At 37.6% G+C, this 24809-nt stretch overlaps 1 protein-coding gene across 2 annotated transcripts in view; it reads right to left on the bottom strand.

The window, feature by feature from the left end:
- The window catches only part of DNAH7 (dynein axonemal heavy chain 7), a 267164-nt gene that overhangs the window by 187892 nt on the left and 54463 nt on the right, over nucleotides 1-24809 (bottom strand). For both annotated transcript variants that reach the window (XM_049615226.1, XM_049615227.1), the window contains 9 exons: nucleotides 23745-23928; nucleotides 22962-23141; nucleotides 18503-18775; nucleotides 17585-17712; nucleotides 14758-14836; nucleotides 12819-13043; nucleotides 10105-10251; nucleotides 7949-8634; nucleotides 5352-5538 (listed from right to left, as the gene is read on the bottom strand). In XM_049615226.1, the coding sequence (XP_049471183.1) occupies nucleotides 5352-5538; nucleotides 7949-8634; nucleotides 10105-10251; nucleotides 12819-13043; nucleotides 14758-14836; nucleotides 17585-17712; nucleotides 18503-18775; nucleotides 22962-23141; nucleotides 23745-23928 (2089 nt within the window). The remainder of the gene's footprint in view (nucleotides 1-5351; nucleotides 5539-7948; nucleotides 8635-10104; nucleotides 10252-12818; nucleotides 13044-14757; nucleotides 14837-17584; nucleotides 17713-18502; nucleotides 18776-22961; nucleotides 23142-23744; nucleotides 23929-24809) is intronic.

Raw genomic sequence — 24809 nt, 5'->3', positions numbered from 1 at the left:
GGAAAAAAAAAAGAAACTGAATACTTGCTAATAAATATGGAAAAACCCCTTTCATATAGTAACAATATTTGTTTTATTTTCAAAGAATTTATTACAATATTGCTATTTTGGGCCTGAGGTTTAAAAACTAAAGAAAATTTCAGCTATCTAATTTTTTTTAAATTTTTTAATGTTTATTTATTTTGGAGAGATGGGGAGGTGTCGGGGAGGGGTGTTGCGGAGAAACAGATAGAAGGAGACAAGGAATTCGAAAAAGGCTCTAGGCTCTGAGCCATCAGCACACAGCCCCACTCGGGGCTTAAACCCACACACTGTGAGATCATGACCTGAGCCGAAGTTCGACACCCAAACAACCGAGCCACCCAGGCGCCCCGAAAAATTCAGTTATTTAAAACAACAGTTCATACTTCTTTCCCTAAATATTATAATTACAAAAGAAATACTTCTGGAAACACCTAACATTCAAGTAAAAAATTTTTTATTGAATTCCTCAGGTCAAACCTAGTTAGCCAAATTAGCTCAATGACTGAACCAAACATTCTAGCTCTCGATGAACAAAGGCAATAATATCTGTACCTTTGTGCGTGGACTTAAGGAAAAAATATATAAAACTAATCATCTTGTGACTGGAAAGTAAAGTACCTTCACTTTCTTCCTGTGAGAAAGTGAACTTAATGAAGACTGCATCAGATAAAGCAAAGCACAGACCTGGTTCTAAACCCCCATGCTCCTTATTACCTGTCTGACCTTGAGTCATTTACTTAACCCACGTCTCTATTTTACCTTTAACATGGGAATAAGAGCCCTCTCTCAAAACTGTTGTGAGGACCAAGTTAGATAAAATATTTGAAGCACCTAAAATGGTCTAAGTATGGGAAGCACATATACTTGAAACTACCCTTTCCATTTTCTCTTCCATAGCTGTCTATTGAAGAGACTGAGACAGACAGACAGACAGACATTACTGGGGGGTAGGGTGGGGTGGATGGAAGGCATGAGGCAGTTACTCCACTCCATCAGTTCTATGGAGTTCAAATGAACAGTTTATAATCTTCCATCCTTCAGGTAAGCTATTTATCATTGTAAAATAAAACTGGCTGTTAAGTTCCTTTAAGGATTGCCATAAAATCTTAGTCCACAATAGGCATTCCATCAGCATTTGTTGAGTGCATGAGTGAAAGCAGGATGAGGTTCGTCTGTAGACCTACAGAGGAACTCAAGTAAGTACAACCCTCCATGTTGCACCAGGATGCAGCTTATCAGCTGTGTTCTCAGGACATAACAGCGGGATGTTCTAATAGGAAGCTACTAGAAATTTGAAACTTAATGTGAGCCCCTTGACACTTTATTTACTTTATGTCTCCTGGAGGGGAAGAAAAGGAATTGTTAACCATCATATTTTTTGGGGGGGGGGGGCAGGGGTGGGTTAAAGAAACAATTTTCCAAATTTGATGTGTCTTCTTATGCATCATAAGCATCACTACTCTCAGCAGCTCAAATGACAACCTACTGGTTGATTTACACTTTTAAACCTGTGATATCAGGGGCCTGAAACTTGAATTTGGGTATAGAGAGAAAGCATTCTAATTACTGCCAGCAGGAAGCTTCACAGAAAGTACCATTCCATATGCTTAATGGAATTAAGCTCAAGCCAGTTCAGTAAACGTCCAAAAGCATAAGCTTCCTAATCAGAAATCCCTGGACAACGGAAAACTTGTAAGATACTCATTAAGGCTTTTAAGCACTAAGAGATAAAATGTGGGTTCATGGAGTAGGCCTGAGGATACACTGCCTTGCATATTTGTCAGGTTTCTGCCAAGGCTTCTGGCAAGGGAGGCTCAGCAGTAGGATGGTCAGGGACCCCGAGTCTATCAAATAAACTCAAATGTCCCCATCTCCGGTTCTCACCATCCTACTCTTTCCCAATAAGTAACCTACCTTGCACATAACAGATCTGGCAAGGCTAGCAATTAAATTACATTGCAGTTTGGCAACCCACTGAATCAGACTCTATCACTCATTTTTGGCTACATCCAACTTGTAGCTACGAGAAATAAGAGGCTTTTTGATTGCAGTCACAAGGGCTCCTTAGTCCTCTGACCATGTCTTGAGCTAGTTTTCAACTCTGATCTAAGCCATTTCATTCCTTTATTTCTCTAGTGCCTTTGAAAGAATTCAGCCCATCTCATACCCTTTTATCCCAGATCCTACCATATTATCTTATTCCAGCAGCCACTGGGTCCTCCAAAAGATTGCCTGTAAAATAAGACTCTTCATTCCAGGAGACCAAGGGCATAATTTAAGTGATTTGTGTACTGTATGCCAGGTACCATGAATGTTCCATTTTCAAATGGTAACTAGATTTTCATTATTCTCAAACCCAACTGGGTCATATAAACAATCCTAGTTCCATCTTTGAGGTGTTTATACATTTATTCAGAGTTCAGTGCAAAATCCTTCTAGGTATATTAGGCGAAAAAGACATTTAACGTAGGGAATTCAGTGATTGAAACAGCATCAGAAGGTCTGGGGTAGCACACCCAAAGTGGAGCTTTCAGGAGAGACTTCTAAGACACTGTGGAACTGAACTTCCAGGAGCATGTCTACTTCTGCCCCAATCAGAACAAAAGGATACACCACTATAACTGTGCATTCAAGAACACACTATAGTGGCTGCGATTCTAGGGCTCAGAGAGCCACCATCATCACTGCCCCTGGACACCTATAAAACTGATGACCAGACATTAAGTCCTGCTGGAAAAGAAAAAAAGTCACATGTTCATGATCTTGCCTGATAGGAGAAATCGCTAAGACGGCAAGAAGGTGGCTGCTGTTTCACTTATGCTTTCCAAACCGCAGATGAGTGTTTATAGTTGTCTAAATCCAATTCACTGCCAAAAAACTAGATGCTATGGAGTCTGAGAGATGGGGTTTTTAGCTTTCCAGCTCACTAGAAAGAAGTGAGATGTATGGTGCCGAGTGGTCATATTTATTATAGAAAGAAAGAAAGAAAGAAAGAAAGAAAGAAAGAAAGAAAGAAAGACTCCTAAGTTTCTCATCTGAGCAACCAGCGGAATAGTATTTATGTCTACTAAGATGGGGTTAGACTACAAAAGGAAAGTTTTGTGGAGAAGTTCAAGAGTGCATTTCTCTGCCTGTAAGGAATACACACAAAACTCATAAGGGTCAAAAGTCAAGTTTGGGAGCGAGTGCGGTATACATGAAGAATGATTATCTACTTCTTTCACCTCCAGATGGCATGAAATTAACTGGTTTTCACCCCTGAATGTTAGGAAGGGGGCCAAGAGATTCCCTAGAAATGTTTGTAAGTGTCTACAAAGAGAGGAAGCTAACATCTTCACCAACTGGAACTCTGCTCCGTCACTGGGTGCACCGACCTCCTCTAGTGCTACCAGAGCAGGGAAAGAACACTGGGAGAAAACAGTTGGTGGGATGACCAGGTGAAGAAGGGGCAAAGAGCATGTGCTCAAGGTTAATAAGATGTACAGAAGATAGATACCCCCTTCCTGCAAGCCCTAGATGAAATCAAGACTTACGAAATACTGCTGTAGCAGAGATTAGAAACACACGCAAGAGAGAAATGTGGTAATAGCCACCATGGAAGGTCAGGCTGAAGGTTGAAGGTGGCAGATCTCACGAAGGATGAACAAACCTGGAAGAGATGCTCAACACAGAATCTCTTAGCAGCCAGGGCTCATCCAGGGGTCTTCACCTGTCCACACTGAGTCAATCTGTGGACTTCAACTGTCCACAACTGATGAAAAAGCTAGACCAGTTGTGATGACCAACAGCAAAGATATAGTGCCTGGACACCACTCACAGGAGGTTGTCCATCTTATGACCACTGATGAAAAGGACAGCCAATTTGGCTGGATCAGTTATATCAGTAAATCCTCTCTCACTCTTGCCCTCTCTCTTTCTCTCCCTCTTCCTATCTTTCTCCCCCTTCCTCCCTCTCCCTTATTCTCTTTGACCCAGCACCAGGCAACAAGCCCAGGAAGGAGAGACATAGCATGGGAGAGCAGTCCCACATCTCCCCAACACTGCAACCTCAGGTTTACCTACCCTGTGCAGAGGAGAAGAGCTTTGGATAGAACATGAGATTGAGGTTTTGAAGAGTATTTTGATCAAATATAAAAAAAATAATGGATTTTTTATTTTAAAAATTATCTTAACTAGGAGAATACAAACATCTACCTTTTGCTTTTGCGGCAGCCAAAAAAAATCTACTTCATCCTTTTCCAAATGAAAATGTGTACATTTTACAAGGGTTTTGCCCCATTGTAAGGAAACAATATATGAAAGGCTAAATTTTTTAAATACGTTAGAGATGATTAAATGTATTACAGTGTGACTCACTATAGGTTCTTTAAATATAGACTTCCAGTGTGATTAATTTTACAAAAGTTTAGGTTATACAGAGATTTGTTTCAAGTATTATTACATAAAATGAAATAAACTTATTCAATCCATGTCTATCTTTCTGAATATTTTCCTAGCAGATATATAGTTGATGTTGATATAGTATTGTTAGTATTTAGGATTATAGTCACAGTTTCAAAGTTTAAGTAATAAAATTATGTGTATTTGTATTTTAGGGTAGGAAAATTTTAAGATAATACTCATCCTACCTTATAATATTGTATTTGATCAAAAACACCAATGGATAAATTTACATTCATTTAACGACTATAATTTAATAACTAATATTTCTTCTATTTTAATGTTAACTTCCTGGTAACATACACACTGTGCTTTGTGGGCAGTAAATGTCTTTTGAATTGAACAAAAAAAAATCGTATCTTTTTCACTGTTACTAGTATTTACCAAATTCCATCCTTAACTAAAATTGTAAGTTCTCCTCCACAGTATTTGTGTTTTGACTGATTGATTGCATTTTGTTTGTATTTATTGGTCTCTTTAAATTAATCTTTGCAACTCATCTTTTTTTAGATGCCTAAAGAGAAACAATGATTGAGTGGCACGCTAGCATGTTTCCACCACAGTGTATCTCAGTGGTGGTGCAGCCCATAACAAAGGGACATAGAATAGAGGGGGACATTGAGCTCTGTGTACAGTGTCTTCCTAGCAGAGCATCCCGTAGGCACCACTAATAGAACCATAGGTCATCAAATAATTCAAATTACTTCGGACCTCAAGGATATAAGAAGATATCTAGTTAGTTTTGATATTTCTTGCTCCTGGGATTCTAAAATAATATCTGAAAAGTGAACATATGTGGGGGAAGAGAAAATGACTTATTCGGGTTGTTTTGAAAAAAATCATGTCACTTCAACCGAATAATTACATTCTCAGAGATTTTTACCTACTTGTATGACACTTTTCATTGTATCTCTCCATGTTTTATCCACAGCTGTAAATCGTCTTCCTTCCTCGGGCATTTGAGACATGATGTCTGGAGAACTGAAAATAGGCTCCAAATATAGCCATGTGGCTTGGACTTTGAGCCATTCATCCAGAATTTCTTGAAGCAGCAGGAGCTTGCCCTCCCATTCTCTGAGAAGCAAAACACGGTGGCTCAACAGCAAATCAAGCAATGTTCCATATGACAAAACTCACAACGATGCCTGGATTGTCAATCTTGTATGCTGTGCTCTTATTTCCATTTTCATTCATCTACCTACCGTCATTCAATGATAAATCACCAAATTGGTTGTACAAAATATGTCTTAGAATAATAGCATCAATGTTTATGTTGATACTAAAACACACATTCAGATATAACTACCTACAAATGGGGTGGTTTCTGTATATGTCATAGCAATAAACCTTTCTGCATTTCAATTCCATGGCTAGGGGGTACAAATTGAAAAATTAGATTTTGGGGACAGTAGTGATGTTCTCAGCGAAGGGCACTCTGAATATCTTAGGAAAGGTAGTTACATCCATGACTCATTTCCTTTAACATTCTTTTTAAAAAACAAAATTGAGCCCAAAAAAACCTTTATTTCCAGAATACAGTATTTCAATTCATAAGATGTAACTGGCCTTTAAAGAAAAATCTACATAATCTAAAATATAATAGTGTGTCTTTCATGAGTAGGAAGCATTTTTAACCTGCATTCATTTCTAAATATGGAGAACAAAAATAATGACAAGATTTCCTCAAGAATAAATATCATAATGATACCATAAACTAATAATTTCATTAAGTACATTCTAAGGCCTCTGTATGGATTTGCTCCCGCTTCATAATCCTATAGGGTCCAGTATAATATCTGTTTACCAATGGGGTAAACATAGAGGTAAGTACCAGGTTTAAGTTCAGTAATAAATAATAGACCCAATAATAGACCCAGATCTGAACCCAGAGAACTGCAACCACAATGCTACAAGAGATAACATAGCCATCAAGAAGAATGATTGGTTAATGGCAACAGAACTTAGAGATGGGATAGCTTTATGTGTATATTAATACATTACTCATCATTTATAATTAGTGATCTGTAATTTTAGATTGTTAAAACAAAGATATATAAATAGAAGTTTCCAAAAGTCACTGGGCATTATCAAATGCTTTTCCAAAGTACTTCCTTGCAACATTTATCAATGATTTGTTTAACCTCCTTTTATAAGAAGAAATGAATGCCTCTACCTTCTGTTGTTCTTTCCTTTTTCTCCATCTAATCCCTGATGGATACAGAAAATTTCCTATGAGCTAATGATCGCATGTAGAGTCCTTAAAAATAGAATCTGAATATGCCACTTTTAGAGTAGTTTTTTTTAATTTTTTTAACGTATCCTTATTATTTTTGAGAGAGCGAGACAGAGTGCAAGTGGGGGAGGAACAGAGAGAGAGGGAGACAGAATCTGAAGCAGGCTCCAGGCTCTTAGCTGTCAGCACAAAGCCCGATGCAGGGCTTGAACTCGTGAACTGTGAGATCATGACCTGAGCATAAGTCAGATGCTTAACCAACTGAGCCACCCAGACGCCCCACTTTTAGAGTAGTTTTAAAAATTACTCTTGACAAACACTTGGGAGCAAGTAAGGTAGGAGGCAGAGCAACCAGAGTGACTGGGCCAAAGTCAGGGCATACTCGAGTTTAGGATAATTCATTAATAACCAGAGGCAGATACTACCAAGAAGTTAGCTTTCCTTTGTCATACAAATTCACACTGAAGATGGTAGTCTGATTTGGATTTACTTTTATTTTTTAAGTTTATTTCTTTGAGAGAGAGAGAGAGAGCATGTACACATGAGCAGGGGAAGGCAGAGAGAGAGGGAGAAAGAAAATCCCCCAGAGCCTGACATGGGGCTCAAACTCATGAACCATGAGATCATGACCTGAACCAAAATCAAGAGTTGGATGCTCAACCAACTGAGCCACCCAGGTGCCCCAGGATTTACTCTCATTTTTAAGGTAAAATATAAACTGCTTAATACAAATCACAAAAATTTAAAAAATGGACAGGACAAGGATTTAATATAATCATCCATGTCAGATGCCTGAAACTCCAGACTAGAGTCATAATATTCATACTTCTGCACTTACCCAGCCATCCATCTTGTACAGGAGTGAAAATTACAATCAACTTTCAAGGATCATCTACCCTAACCTAATTAGTATATTTGGAAAATGACATTATCTTCAATTTCATAGTTTATGTGTTCTACAAACTACATACATAGATGTGAAATGATTTTTGAGTCAAACATATAGGATCAGATTGCAGGCAATAAAAATGAATATCTGGAGGCTGATTGTCCACTACCTTTGTTATGACTATAGACCATAGCGAAGGAATAAGTACTATTCCAAAAGCAAAGAAGGTTATCAAACCTTACAAACTACTCTTTAAAATATTAAGTATGAACTGCAGAATCGATTTTCAAAAAGAACTGTATATTACCTACAAGTTACAATTTTGATAACAGCATTGACGCGTCATATAAATATTACGTTACCTTATTTGTTTTTCGTAAGGCTTAATGAAAGGAGATCCTCGCATAGTTTGTGTTTTAATAATGTGGTCATCCAACAACATCTGAATTTCATCAACTGATGACAAAATAAATGTCCCACTTTCTCTATAAGGAAGAATGACAAATTCCATTGCATCCCACTCATTAGTCATCTTGTCCATGGCCTTTTCGAGAGAATATTCTTTGCTAGCTGCTTCACTAATACCTTCAAATCTATCTAAATATGGTTCCAAATTCATGTCTAAAAAAGAGAAGACGGTGGAGTCATCTGCTGGCTGCAGTGGGTAACCAACAACATTGGACATGGCCTCCCAGTGCCTGGGGCGCAAACCAGGATTACAGATCACTTGAATGAGAGGAATGTGCTGCTTGAAATCTTCCACCTTTGCTTTTACTTTTTTTGTCATTGCCAATGCATTTGGAGAATCATGGAAGGTTTTTTCCAGTTTATACAGTCCTCTCCAGTAATTTCCAACATCTATTTCTACTTGGTCTGGATTCACCTTATGATATGGTCCTTCAGTCCATCCTCGGTACTTGTTGCTAAATTCGACAGCAGTTTCATAAAGACGAAGATAAGGGTTCAAACCATCTTGGATTTTTTTGCGTTGAGGATATATTGATGGTAGCCAACCAAAAGCCTCTTCTTCAGCATTAAATTGCTCAATCTAGAATGACAGATATTAGATTTATTATTCTGGAAGTGAATGATAATCAGTATTAATTTTTTAAATATTTTTATCAAATGTGACCCCAAAACCCTCACTAAACCCCAAAGTTAAACTTAAATCTGGCCATAATCCAGAAATACTGAGCAGTAATCTCTGTTTTCTCTTTCTTTTTTACTACATTTTCCAGAGAACACTATCTGGTTAGGTTAGTTAAAATAGTAACAATATATATAAAGAAATCTTTGCCCATCCAGATATATTGAGGATAGAGCATCATTTATTAACGAACAAGAATTTAAGTATTTTCAATACGTATAGGATTGTATCAGGTACTGTGGAAAACAGAGGAAAAAAGTACTATATTGCAAAATACCAACTCCCAGGAGTCAGTTGCAACTGTTCAACAATAAAATATGGCAGTTAGAAAAGAGGTCTTGGATCAGTAGCTCTTTAATATAAATGAATAGTATATACTGAAAATGCTACAACGCTACAACTTAGAGGCAAGGGATCATGGTGAATAGATGCTTACATAGAGAAGACGAGTCTTGAAGATGTGTAGGATAAGAAGAGGCCAAGAAAGCATTAATTTCCTTTTTGTTTAGCAGTGAAGTATGTGAGGATATGGGTGGTTTAGAGGAGAAATGTATAGAATCGAAAAGTGTGAGTTAGGTATATAAACTACACAGGTTACCCAAAATTCCAGTGGCTATAGAATTTTAAAACTACAGTTTCTCTTTTCTCAACATGTGTTTACATATTTGTAACTATTATAAACTATTTAATTCCCTGAACTGATACTAAAATCTTTCAATGTAAGAAAAATGGGAAAGCATCATAATACAGTCTGTTTTCATATTCCCCCTTTTTATAAAAAATGCAATTAAAAATCTCAAATATCTTATTTGGCAAAGGGTATGACTTTTCCCCCTCCAGCTTCTTCTGATGAGAAAGCTGCCTTCTGACACAGCAATATGGGGAACAATGTGGCTTGATGGGAGAAGATAATGGGCCTAATTTAAAAACGTGGCCACCAAATCTACACTGGCTTCTGTGAAGATAGGCAAACTTAAGTAGTAACCAGGTGCTAGCACATAATATAAATGATTAAATGACACAAAATTAAAAATAAGCAGATGGAGATAAAACTATCTCTCAAATAAAAGATGAAGGCCACTGGAATGTTATAACTATCAAAAGAAAAAAACAAAGCTGCTTCTCCTTGAAGCTTGTCTGTAAGATCTATTTTTGTCATTTGTTTTTTAAAATTTTAATTCCAGTAGAGTTAACCTATCGTATCATATTAGTTTTAGGGGTACAGTGTAGTGATATTTGTGCCATTTATATTATTCTGTAAAGGTAGTTACACTTATACTTGAATCTATTTTTAAAAGGCGAATACACGGTACAGGCTCAATGCTCTTTCTTTTCAACTAATTCATCTGTTTAAAAATTTTAAAATTATACCTTGTCTGCTGCTAAATCCAACTTTCCATTCAGTGTTTGAGCCTTTCTCAGGTATCGTTGTACATCCTGAAGGTCTCCGAAGGAGTAAAATTCTTCTGACTGTTTCGCATAACTCTCCAATTCCTCCACAAACCGTTCACACCGTAACTAGTACAAATAATATTTGTTGTTACAACTTTTTAAAGGCAAAACCCCTAGGCATCCCAAGAAAATTTAAATATTTATAAGGATTATCAGAATTATTATTATCACTGGCAAAATGTAAAGAAAGGAATGATCTGGAAGAGGGCAGGGATCTAAAACATGCAGAATTTTTAACAGTCAAGATTTAAAAATAATGGATTGAGATTCCTATAATTGACAAATTAGACAAAGTTAAACTTACACTATCAATGTAAGAAATTCTAACCAACAAAATAAGAATGTGTTAAACAATGGTATTATGCTTTAGTATGCTAAAGAATGTATGCTAACAAATGATTTAGAAGAATTTTTTAATTTATAATCATCAAGTATGGGGTTAAAAGAAAGTTCCACTTTTTTAAGGGCTATAAAGAGATCCCTGGCATTTTTATAAACAATGGAAAAAGACAGACTTTTTTTAATTGTGTTCTGAATTCAGTAGTTTTTCAACTTTCAATCCTAAAACAAAATATTCCAAGGTTATTTTCCTTGTCCTATGGGCTTTTTTTCACAGGAAATGTGCAAGGACAAGGTAAGTAAATCCAGATTTTAAAACCTAAAAACTATAGCCTTCCAATATAAAACAGGTTTGTTTTGTGTAATGAGAAAAGCTCATTACAAAATTGTCACTGGTAAGGCACTCCAAATTAAATGGCTCTTAAAAAAAATACCTCTTAATAAAATATTCAAAGTCAAATCTGGGTTATTCAGAAATAGATTTTATATTTTATGGATTATCTGGGCTTATTTCTGTCTTCTTTAATTCATGGCAATTTTACTGCGCTGGCTCAGTTGGGGAAGGAAAATGAGAGGATGAAATTCATCAATATTATGTGTAGTTTCCAGAATAGTAAACTTTGGGGCGCCTGGGTGGCTCAGTCAGTTGAGCATCTGACTTCAGCTCAGGTCATGATCTCACGGTTCGTGAGTTCGAGCCCCGCATCGGGTTCTGGGCTGATGGCTCAGAGCCTGGAGCCTGTTTCGATTCTGTGTCTCCCTCTCTCTCTGCCCCTCGCCCACTCGTGCTCTGTCTCCCTCTGTCTCAAAAATAAATGAACATTAAAAAAAACATTAGAATGGTAAACTTTACAACAAAGTGTAGATAATTCTGGGCCACCTAGCAATTTTCTAAAAATCTATTATAGTGTAACTTCTTTGTCTAATACTATCATGATGTTTTCTACAGGTTTAGAAAATTCTGAAATGACCTAAATGTACAAGAGAAATATAGACTCCAGGTTGTTTTTGTTGTTTTTAAGTTTTGTTTTTTTGTTTTGTTTTTGAGAGAAAGCGTGTGCGTGCGCAAGTGGAAGAAGAGCAGAGAGAAAGAGACAGAATCCCAGGCAGCCTCCACACTCAGCACAGAGCCCGCACGCAGGGCTCAATCTCAGGAACGACAAGATCATGACCTGAGCCAAAATCAAGAGTCGAGTGCTCAACTAACTGAGCCACCCAGGTGCCCCTAGACTACAGGTTAAAATAAAGGTTTTTGTTTAAGCCTATTAATTATTCTCTAAACAACGATCCCGTGAATTAATTGTATTTTCTGTAATGTGATAGGAAGAGGCTAGACTTTCTACCAAAGGACATCTCTCCTGGCTGACCAGGCACGAGTCTCTTCACTTTGGGAACCTCCGTTTCTTCATCTGTGAAATGAAACTGAAAATACTAAACCGTTTATTGATACAATAGCTATGGAGTGCTCACACTGTTGTAGTGTGTCAGGCGCTGCACCGGCCCATGGGTATAAGTGGAGGAAAGGAACAAATCAAACAGCCCTGCTGTCAAAGAGCTGACCGTCTACTGGGGAGATGCACCTGACGATAAGAACATAAACAATCAGGTACTTGGTCCAGTGGAGATGTGTTAAAAGTGTAATGGAAGCAGAGAGGCAGAATTGAGGTCTAATTGAGGGGAATTCTGAGAAAGTCAATCAGGTACACAGATAGACAAGAACGTGTGTGGGCTAGCTGTATGCTCACGAGCCAATGGAGAGAATGTGCAAGAGAGGAGAGGTGTAGGAAGGCAGGGACCTAAAAGTTGCTCAGGGTTGCTGAGAAGTCAAGAACAAGGAGTGGAGGAGGTAGAAAATGAGGCTGGACAAGTAGACGAGGGGACATCCCAAATCATCCTCTATGAAAGACACACAAAATGGTAAGAGTTACTGAATGTCAGAGCAAAGACTCTGGGCATAATTATTAGGTGAGTTTGAGTGACTATGAAGCTCTTCACCAAAAGAGCTTTGATGTTACACAGTAAAAATAACTCAAAAGAGTGCTATAAGCTGTATAAGATAAACACTATTTTTATTAATGGTCATTTGTGAGCAATATATTAGAAGATTTTGCCCTTGAAAAGCAAGAAAGGATACCATATCGATGCAGTATATATACCATCTTCTACTAAAATTGATGATATGAGAAAGCTTACATATGTGACCCCGTGAAACAGAGTTGACAATGCTACGTAAGAGGTAAAAACTTAAACATTTCCAGAAAATGAAAATAATTTAAAATATCTATGATGCCAACCTTAAGACCTTCTTGATATTGCTCTGTTTTTTCTTTAATGATTTTCCTGTGCTCATCAAAAATTTCGTCCATTCTTCCATACCATTGGAAAACATTATTATTTAGCCTGATGTCTGCTGGAGAGAAGTTGGTGCACTCGATGAGGAAGGCAAGGCAGTTTTTAGAATCCACCAATCTCTGTTCCAATTCAACCATGTCAGTCGTCTGTACTTTCTGAATATAAGCCTGCAGGAAAATAAAAATTACAAATGGCATTTTAATGAACAGCTCAAGTAAAAAAGAGGCTGTGGAGATGCTTTGCATAAATATGTACAGACTTCTTAGCAGTGTAGACTTTTGGTTCAAGACAGGAGACTGCAGCACAGTTTACTTCTCATTGGTTCCAAGCACCTCCTCACAACAGCAGTGGGGAAAAAAATAGCAAATACTGGGCAACACATAAAAAAGAAAACCATGGGGCACCTGGGTGGCTCAGTCGGTTGAGTGACTGACTTCGGCTCAGGTCATGATCTCATGGTCCGTGAGTTTGAGCCCCGCATCGGGCTCTGTGCTGACAGCTCAGAGCCTGGAGCCTGCTTGGGATTCTGTATCTCCCTTTCTCTCTGCCCCTCTCCTGCTTGTGCTCTATCTGTCTGTCTCTCTCTCTCAAAGAATAAAAAATATAAAAAAAAAAAAAAAAAAAAGAAAAGAAAATCAGAGGGGCGCCCAGGTGGCTCAGTGGGCTAAGTGTCCGACTTTGGCTAAGATCATGATCTCTCAGTCTGTGAGTTCCAGTCCCACATCGGGCTCTGTGCTGACAGCTCAGAGCCAGGAGTCTGCTTCAGATTCTGTGTCTTCCCCCTCTCTCTACCCCTCCACTTTTCTGTCCCTCTCCTTCCCTCCCTCCCTCTCTCTCTCTCAAAAACAAATAAATATTAAAAAAAAAAAAAAGAAAGAAAGAAAGAAAGAAAACCAGAGAATGCTATGGTTTTCTGGGAGAGATGAAGCAGATAATATCCTCCCTTCTTTCAGAATAGCATTTTAGGGCACCTACTACGGTGCCTGACATCGTGCCAGGTGCTGGAAATTCTGCACCTGACGGGGTCAACAGACTGGGGCTCTGCCCTCAGAGACTTTCTGGACTAGCTGGGGAGACAACTGTTAGTCAAATCCCCACCACCGCAACAAATGTAAAAGTGCAAATTTGCAGCGGACACCAGCCCTACAACGCTTTCCTTAATGACAAAAATGAAAATACAGCTACGGGCAGATTTAATAAGAAATGGGCTACGCCTGTATGAGGAAAACTACAATACTTTATTGAAGGATAGGTTTACAGTTCTAAATAAATGTAGAAACGTATGTTAAGATGTAATATTCTCAAGATGTAAATTCTCCTCCACTGAGGAGGATTTCAATCAAAATTTGAATTTCAACGGAAAGTGCAATGGCATTTCAATCACACGAAGAGCTCCAATATTTCACTTCCCCCAGTGGTGAAAACTCTGCCCTGTGGTGTCTTCTCAGGCTGACTGTGGCCATGTGACCTGCTTTGGCCAATGAGATGTTAGCTAATGTGGTACCCAGAGCAACTTGAAAAGCACAGACACCTGGACTTGCTTTTGTGTCTCCACGATGCCTTGAGTACACGCCCAGTGAGCCTGCCTGAGTGTAAGGAACAAGTGGAGCAGAGTCAAATTGCCAAAGAGAGTTACACCAGTCAACCCAACTGAGAACTAGCTGACCCAGTTGAGTGAGTGACCCACTCGTTACCAGTACCCAGCCTGAATCACCAAACTCCAGACTCATGAGCTAAGAATAACAAAACAAAACAATGCATGATTTTAAGCCTCTTAACTTTTGGAGTGACTTGTTATTATATTATCATGTTGACAATAACAGCTGGGGAAAAAACAATTAACTTATACACATATGGCTATAAAAAGTTTATAAATAATACCTTCATTTCCATTAGTTCTGCTGTATTTGGAGGAGTGCTAAGAGCTTTTTCAGCTATCTTCTCAAATTCATCACATAATCTGAAACACCAAACAAAATTAATCTTAAGTAATTCAATTTTATTCCTAAATACATCCCTATACTATTTAAATGTGCCATTGCAAATACTACTCAGTCATCAAAAAAAAAAAAAAGAAAAAAAAAAGAAAAAAAAAGAAATCTTCCCATTTGCAACAATGTGGATAGAGCTAGAGTGTATTATGCTAAGTGAAATAAGTCAGTTAGAGAAAGACAAATACCATATGATGTCACTCATATGCAGAATTTAAGAAAGAAAATAGATGAACATATAGAAATGAGAAAAAGAAGGGGAAAAAAAAGGAAACAAGCCCTAACAGACTCTTAATGATAGAGAACAAACTGAGGGTTGATGGAAGAAGGTGGTTGGGGGGGTGGGCTAGATGGGTGATGGGTATTAAGGAGGGCACTTGTCGTGATGAGCACTGAGTGCTGTTTGTAAGCAACGAATCACTGAATTCCACTCCAAAAACCAATATGGCACTGTATGTTAACTAAAATTTTTTTTAAATGTGCCATTACATGAAAAATAAAGATGCTCTTATCTGTATGATATCTAAAAAATTAAAAGCAAACTTGTGTCCATACTCACTCAATACACATTTAATGATCATCTATTGCATACCCAACTATAATATTAAGTGACAGAGATAGAGAAGTAGAGAAGATATAATAATGATTCTCAAGCAGTTCATAATACTATATAAGAGACAGGACCATAAACAATCACTTCTAATCTAGAATTTTAGGAGCCTTAGCAGAGATTCAGTTGAGATAACACCAAAAAGGTGGTACTAAATAAGAGAGTGATTCACTCTACTTGCAGGGAATGGTTAAAATGGGTCTATATGTTCAGAAACCTCTGGTGATACGCAAATATCTCCTACTCATTTTGGTTGTGGCCAATATAATGAACTTACTGTGAGGTTAAAAAAAAAAAAAAAAAAAAGTAATGGAAGCTAAAAAAGTCCAGGTAAAATGTGTAGAAATTTCTTCAAGAAGATTGGCTGTGAGATGAAACAGAGAGAAATAACATGGTGATGAGGTTGGGTTGAAGTCGAGGGGAGGAGGTGGAAGACAAAAGAGCGTTTTGAACACGATTTTAAGTTTGAAAGGCAGAAGCCACAGCAAAGGAGAGATTTAAGTGAGATACAGAGGAGACGGATGACTGGCCGAACCAGCTCCAGAAGGATGGAGGGCAATGACGTTGAGCCCATAGGCAAAGAGAAGAACTTTGAGTGGTGTGATAGACTCTCACCCTCTGGAAAATGCAGAGACAAGAATGAGGGGTTCATACAGAGGTGAGTGGAGACATGTAGAGGCAAGAAGTTGAGGCATTCGTATCTAATGGCTCCGCTAATATTCCGGGTACGTCCTCTGTAAATCCGGTGAGTGTGGTGAGAGGTAGTATTAGGAGAAAAAGGGAAAACGTAGAACTGGTACGAGCTCAGAGGGCAGTTTGGAGGCAGGGAAAATAGCTATGAAGTTAAAATAAATATTTCGCTCAGCATGAAAAGCTACAAGTAAAAGACATTTTCAGTATTCTTCCACAACTTTTAGAAGAAAAGATGCTTTTACAGCTGAATACAGGATTCTAGTTCCTGGAGAATCTCTACACAAGTCCTCTTTCCTCAGAGTGTCTGTGAAAGGAACACAAATCAGTCCTAGTTGTTAAAATATACCATGCCATTTTCATACCTCACACCCTTCTACATGTTACCTTTTTCTACCTGGAATTCTTTTACTTACATTGTTCACCTGGCAGACTGCTACTACTCATCCTTCAGAATGAATTCATGTATTCTCTTCCTCTTTGTAACTAGCTTTCCCTTGATTTTCCTCTCTTCCCCAACCTCCACGGTGAAAGAATTTCATCATTTCCTTCTCTGTTCTACTTCCGTAACTCACTACAATATTTACCGAGTCCTATTGTAATTTATCAGTTTGTTGTAGGTCTATTTCCTCTACAATATTGTAACTTCCTTCAGCAGATTTGTTCATATTTAGAGTATAAGTACCTACTGTTGTGCCTAATACAAGCTTCCTTCAGGCTTTACACAACCTGAATATTCTTTTCAAGGATCTAATTTTTCCTCTAATCCTGTAACTGTTACAAAACTTCTGAGTATTTGGTGGGGATGGGGGGGGATTTTCCACGTAACTGATACCAGAAAAGAGGTTCCAAGAGCAACACTAAAACCAGTTGTTGAAAGACTAGTTCTACTTCTTGCCTTAAATCAACAGGTATTCTGCTTTACATCTTTACATTCTGTGAGTTTATTTAACATGAGCCAGTTTTCCTAAAAATCTTCAGGTTAGTCAACAATTAAGTTTTAGTTAAGACAACAAGTTATCATAGCTTTAGAGAGTAATTACAGTAAGATGAAGTTCCAAATTTGAGGATCCATCAGGAGCCATGACAACTCCTGGGTAAATCCACTTTGAAAATCCAGTTTGTATACTGATTATACAAACTTATTGTTCACCTTAGTGAAGTCAGATAACACCCATCTTACATGTACAAACAAAACGTACATTTTAATACCCCCTTAACTGAGACAATTGGGAAGGCGCATTTGTGGTGAAAAATAATAATAGTCACAAAATAACAAAACCAAGTAGAAATAAGTTTGGCATTATCTTTTTGGAGGGTCACTGATGACACTGTTCTAATCCCTAATTTTATTTGAATGACAATTGGTTCTATCTAACATCCCCCTGAAAAAAACTAATCAATATCACATAAATACCTTGTATTTACTTCCTGATGATTTCTGAACATTTTAGCTATAAGTCTTCCACAAATCATGTCTGCTCGCTTCACCAAAGCTCTGATTAATTCCTCACAGCGAATTTCAAACATTCCTAAACGGATAGTCTACAATGATAAATATTAAAAGCTTAATAAACATAAAAAGAAATAAAAAAGTCCCATACTTTTGCCTCTCTCACAATATTGGTTTTGTGTGTGCATGATCTAACAAGATTGAGTTTTTGTGGTTTGTTTTTTGTTTTTTTTTTTTTTTTAATATGATGCAGGCAGGATTTTCTAAACGCTCATTTGTATTTTACAACTATCTTCTGGGTAAATCTCCTTCAAGAGTTTGCTATCTTGGAAGCCAATTCTATTTCAGGACAACAAATGGATATAAGAACTTTGGAGAATCGAGTTATTGCAAAATAGATAGTAAGGGATTTAAATGCTATAGATAGTAAGGGATTTAAATGCTATATTTGCTCTATACAAAACAGGAATGCGTGCTTAGGGTGGAAAATGTGGAAACTATAAAAAAGGACAAAGGAAAATTTTAAATTACCAGTCTCTTACTAAACAGAAGCAATCACATTTTGGTATAATTACCATATTTTCCAAAGGATTTATAAACATTACAGCAAAAAAAAAAAAAAAAAAAAAAGTTCTTGGAATTTTTGAGGGCTCAAATCATGTAAGTACTTAAAAGTCAGGCTTGAAATACTAGACTTCCAGCCCTATAAGCACAAGAACCCTGTGCAGGGCTCGGCCATGTTTGGCACACGGAAAGACAGTATTTTCCCTGTTGAGAGTAACGGCCTGATTCTTTCACTTCATGGTCTACAAACACATCCTAATGAAATTGGGAAAAGATCGTTAGTTACAAAGAACAGCTGTGCAAGAATGGATCATTCACCTTTCTAGATGTGTACTGTATTTCCTCTATTAGTTTTTGGTACTTGCGAATTTCTTGTATTATTTTCTCATAATTATGATTTTCTTCAAGGAAAACATCAACATCTTGCTCGGCTTTTCTGGTGATCAGAAAGTTGTACTTGTCGTAGCATCTGAGGTGCTCCAGAGGTGCCACGCTCTCTCTCATTATCACCTTCCTCACCTTTTCTTTGTGGGCCTCAATAATTTCATTCAGAATTATCGGCTTCAAGGTTGTTGGTTTAGACTTACTTTCCTAAACAAAGGGAAAAATAATGTTCGTTTTGAAAAATAAATTTAGGTAGCCATAGTATTTATCTTTGCAAAAATGCCAATCGTACCATATTGTCTTTTATTTATTTATTTATTATTATTATTTTTTTAATGTTTATTTATTTTTGAGACAGAGAGAGACAGAGCATGAACGGGGGAGGGTCAGAGAGAGAGGGAGACACAGAATCTGAAGCAGGCTCCAGGCTCTGAGCCATCAGCCCAGAGCCCGACGCGGGGCTCAAACTCATGGACACGAGATCGTGACCTGAGCTGAAGTGGGACGCTTAACCGACTGAGCCACCCAGGCGCCCCTGTCTTTTATTTTTTCCTCACAAGTTCTTTTTGATTTTCTAATCTCTGTAGAAAGATATTCAGTCTAATCACAGAAGATATTAAATATCTAAGTTTCATTTAGTTTTTTGTTTTCCTTCAAGGCTACCCGGTTGTGTTTTGTTTTTCCAAATGGATGAAAGAACTGTCACTTGAAAATATACGCAGAATATGAGCATACAAAAACACCCAAGTCCACATTTTATTTGTGCAGTTGTAAATGCTAGCTTTCTGAAGGTAGTGCTTGCATTGTACTTTATTTTTAAAAAATAAGCCAGCTCAATGTCATATCATCATATTCTTTGATGACAGTACTTTTTCACCTTGAGGGGTAATCTGTCTAGAACAAAGAAAGATTGTTTACTCATTCATTGACCTTTGATCTTTGATTCTGTGAACAGCAACTAGAGCAGACTAATCCCTAGCTGCAAGATGTGCATTCTGCTATTAACATAGGAATAATGGATCAGATAACAATTTTTAATATGCAAATCTCAAAGCCTCATCTCCTCTTTTCAAATAGGAGGGCAAGTAAATGTGCCTGCATGGTTTATTACCTTGAATCAAGTTACATTTAAAAATATACATGCTCTACCTCTCATTCAGAAGAAGAGATTTTTAACTGTAACTAACAAAAACTATGATCTTTAGGGGATATTCTACAGCATTCACTTGATAACATCAAAGGATTCCTTAGAAACCTGGGTAATTTATTCGGGTATCTGGAGTGCATTTGCCCACTATGCCCCCTAGTGGGATTTTAGGAAATTCTATTGTTTAGAACTAGATGCTTCTTGAGAACTTTAGTGAAAAAATTGTATTTAAAAAATTTTCAAACTATTTATTTTAGTGGGGGGGGGGAGCAGAGAGAGAGGGAGAGACAGAATCCCAAGGAGGCTCCGTGCTGTCAGCGAGGAACCTGATGCAGGGCTTGATCTCACAAACCATGAGATCATGACCCAAGCCAAAACCAAGAGTCAGACGCTTAACTGACTGAGCCACCCAGGTGCCCCCAAAAAAGTGTATTTTATTTTCACTTCAGTTTCTATCAAAGATTGTGATAAGAACAGTTCTTATGAAAGTTCTTCCATGAGTGCCACTTCTGCAGTTGTTGTCAAAGGTCATTGAAACCAAGTTCAACGATCTTACTTGAAGTACCACCTATATTGCTTGTTTCCAAACCTAACTGATCACTAGAAAAATATCCCTAGATGATTCTGGCAAACTATTTCTAAGAACCAACTATCATGTTGAATCCACGTCTCTAGGGCAAGAGGTGGTGATGATGGATTTGTATTTTTAAAATGTCACCAGGTGACGGTGACACGTAGGATTTCAGAACACTACCTCATGTACAATGTCTCATTTAAGACCTCCCTCTCAAAATCTGATACCAGGAAAAATACCTGAGCAGTCTAAATTAACTGTTTAATCCTAGTGAAAACGTGTCCAATTTTCCTCTTCACTTTAGAAACCAGGAAACTTAGAGCTTTATTTTATTTTAAAGTTTGTTTACTTATTTTGAGAGAGACAGAGAGAGAATCCCAAGCAGGCTCTGCACTGTCAGTACAAAGCCCAACTCAGGGATCCAACTCATGAACCATGAGATCATGACCTGAGCCCAAACCAAGAGTGGGCTGCTTAACCGACTATACCACCTAGGTGCCCCTGGAGCCATATTTTATAACCATTAAATCATAGCAACTGTATTCACTCAAATAATGGTAATCCTTTACTCCACTTTGAGCACATCTAGTACAGTAAAACCTTGGATTGCGAGTGACTTGTTCTGTGAGCGTTCTGCAAGATGAGTGAACATTTCTAATAAATGTTAACTTGGTAAATGAGCGATGTCTTGCAATACAAGTAGTACATGATCCTGAATGTCACATGATCACAAATGAGTCAATGGTTCTTGAAATTCACTTTGATATACAAATGCTTTGGATTACAAGCATGTTTCTGGAATGAATTATGCTCGCAAATCAAGGTTTTACTGTTATTCTTATTAACTTGTTATATTTGTTTCATAAGCTCCCTCAAAAGTCATTCTTGAAAAAAGGCAGTGTATGACCAGAGAAGGAGGCAGTAGACTGAAATTAAACAAAAGACAAAGTAAACTACGTTTCTCGAGAGACTTCTATTTTTGGCAAAATGAGGAATAAATAACCTGAAAATAACTGTCTAGTTCAAAACATAGAAGTATATTGGAAAAATTGCCAAATTTAGCTTTTATAATACATAGCTAAGGAAGCTAAGGAAGCAATAATAGGGCAAGTCTAGGGGCCAAACGGCAGAGAACACGAGAATTGAGAGGCAATTGTGTGTAGAAGTGAGCAACTGCCCTGGAGATTGCTGATCGCTGGTGGCCTAAGCTTTGCTTTCATGAGTCTCCAGCAAAGTGGGCTTATGTGCAGGGGAGGAGAATGGAGTGAGAAAACAGCTGTCAGGAAACAGAGCCTCAAGCCTGAGCGAGAAGGGAAGTCATAACTGATACACCAGTGGGAAGCCAAGAACACTGAAATGTGACACAAAATTTCAGAATGCTGAAAGGTGATGGGACCTTTCAATGAGGGGGCAAAATTAAGGAAAATATCCTGGTTAGACCTTGTTTTTCAGTGGAGAAGAAAAGGATGGCCATCGTAAGAATTTATGACCGCCAGCCTGTTCTCAGATTTGGGTAAGCATTCACACGGCCAGTGTTTTCCATGAAATTCTCAGCAAGAATTTTGTTAAAAATCATCCTTGGTAAGGGGCGCCTGGGTTGGCTCAGTCAGTTGGGTGACGGACTTCGGCTCAGGTCTTGATCTCACAGCTCGTGAGTTCAAGCCTTGCATGGGGCTCTGTGCTGACAGCTCAGAGCCTGGAGCCTGCTTTGGATTCTGTGTCTCCCTCTCTTTGTCCCTCTGCTGCTCGCACACTGTCTCTCTCTCAAAAATAAACATTAAAAAAAAACAAACAAATGTCCTTGGTCTGCAGAGGCCTCCAGAGTAAAATATGCAAATTCTAAAGGAACCAATTTAAATTAAGGCCTCAAGGATTTCCCTGCATGAAGTTCTTACATTTGTAAGCCCATAATAAGGTAGAAAGAGAAGAATGTGAACAGGGAAGGGCAGTGGGGAGCAGGGAGAGCTAAAATGTATCACTAATATTCCATTTCTCTAGTTAGATTGTAAGTAGATAGGGGTTAACTTTACTACCACTTAAAACTACACAATAGTCTCTTGGACTCCTGTATACATGAAATATTTGTAAACTATTTTAAAACTAAAACAAGAAAGCTACTGGTTGGAGTTACAAAGCTTGAAAACCTTTCCAATTAAGGAATTAGACACGCTCATTTCATATACTAGATTGCAGTAACTACTTTTGAAATGTCATAGTTCAGCATAGCTTTGCTAAATAAATGGCCAAAGAGAGAAGGGAAGTAGAATCTATGATTTGGAAGTACAGAGACATTACTACTTTTGGGAAAAGATATATGAGGAGAGTCTCATCGACTGGGGGACAGTTTTACAGAGCTAGCAAAGTGTAATGGAGGTCTATGGCATGGCCTGTGTGCTACAGCCAATACTCACTGACTGCTTTAAACCTGGTCACAACTTAAAACTTTCCCTTAAGAAAATTCTCAGTCTAGTGGAAGACTAGGAAGAAACTAGGAATACTGTAAGAGCAGCTAATGGGAAAATTGTATTTTTTTTAATTAAAATTTTCTGATAAGTCAATGTTACTAGGCCATTTATATTATGCAAAGCAGAGGATATGTGTCCACAGCTTTTAGAGGTTGAAGTGAATATCATCATGCAAATTCAAACAATCATAATATCCTTGTTACTTACCCATTTGGAATACAATTTGGTCTCAACTCTTGGCACAAAACTGACAGCCTTAATCATGATATCATACACATTTAGAAGGATGTCTATATAGTCACTGAACTCAGGTTCAAACTTAATGGTGTGATTTTCAAGAATCAGCCTCATGATGAAACCTGGATGTTCAAAAGCTCTAACAGAATCCTGCAAAAAATATTCATAAGTGTATGTGAATATTGACATGAATTGAGAGAGACTCAAGAGTGCACTGGTCCCAATTAGAACACATGGGAACTCACCCTTCCTCTTATGCCCTAGACAATTAAGCCAATGAGGAGCTCTACTAAAAAGGTCAAGAGCAATTTCCAGCTAGACTTGTTGGTATCTAGTATTCACTGGGCCTACAGATCAATTATAGTGTCAAGGTTCCAGAAAAAGGAGGATATGCATAGCAGTGGGGCTCTAGAATCACATAAGAAAGAGTCCAAGAGAACATTTCAATTCTTAGGCCCAGCTCACATTCTAACAGGACCTTCTTCCAGAAAGAAAAGAGTTCCTTGCAGAAATCTCCAGCCATCATGACCCAAATTTCCCAATAATGAGAATTTTCACTTCTCTTCACTAATCCGCAGCAATGTGATGAGAATCATATATCCTGAATATTCAGGTTGACGCTAACTTTTTTACAACAGGTAAGTGGTCTAAAGATTTACTTCCTCATCTTCTACTGGTAGATTTTTTTTTTTATCTTTTCCCTTTTGAAAAGAAATTAGTAGATGAATACTGGTTTAACTACACCATACTTACTGGTGGTCGTGCAATTAGGTCTGTGAAATCCTGCATGGAGACCAAAGTGAGTTCCTGCAGCTGTAAAGTCATAAGTGTAGCAGCACAGTTGAAAAAAGATTCCAATTTGGCATTGCTGTCACCAGTTGGCAATTGCTTTTTTTTATTACCTTGGTAATAAATATTCTGCACTTCTGGAAACCACCTTGAAAGCACAAAAGACTTTTAGAAGTTAATTCTTTCAGTGAATTACTCCTTTTACATTAAGCATTAACAGTAACTTCTGGACATCCAAAGGTCTTCACAGAGAGCTGTATTGCTCACTGACATTATCCACCCTCTGAAATGTAAGCAGTAGCATATTTCACTTTTGCTAGGAAAAGAAATGTTCATCATAGCCGATAGAAAATGACTCAACAATGTGATGCTGTAAGAAAAAACTGTAAGTCTAACTCCTGAAACCATGATTCCTATACTACTGAAATAAAAACTATTGGATATTACAAAATACTCCTTACCAGTCTCTAAAATGTTCCTCAGGGAACGAATTTGTTAAACGTAAATGTAAATATCTGATTAGACCAAGAGAGTTATTTGGTTCAACCAAATAGGTTGAATTTTATCCTATGCTTTTTCACAATGACTTGAAAACAAGACAAACCAATAAAATCAAGTGTATATGTTCTTATTCCCCTCAACGTGAAATCCTGAAAGAATGACTGATTTAAAACAGTTTCAAATGTGTATGTATCTTTGTAATAAAAGGCTAACAGTAAATTTATAAACAAAAATTCAAGTTTCCAATTTATAAAACCACTAACACTACAAAATTAAGGAATGTTAATATTTCTTTCTTAAGAGATAATGGATTTTTTAAAAGTAGAGTGCACATATTTTTAGGAGTTGCCTGAATGCTCCAAGAGAGATCTAAATATTAAATATATGTATTCATTCCCTTAACAAATACGTGTTTAGCATCTATTGTGCTTTAGGAACAGTGTCACAAGAGATATAAAAAGATATGACATCATCCTTTCTCTTATAATAATGAAGGCAATGTGTCATAGCAGAAAGACAGTCTTGAAG

Source organism: Panthera uncia (genome assembly GCF_023721935.1).
Source record: "Panthera uncia isolate 11264 chromosome C1 unlocalized genomic scaffold, Puncia_PCG_1.0 HiC_scaffold_3, whole genome shotgun sequence".
Taxonomy (NCBI): domain Eukaryota; kingdom Metazoa; phylum Chordata; class Mammalia; order Carnivora; family Felidae; genus Panthera; species Panthera uncia.
This window is presented reverse-complemented; position numbering and strand designations above follow the sequence as displayed.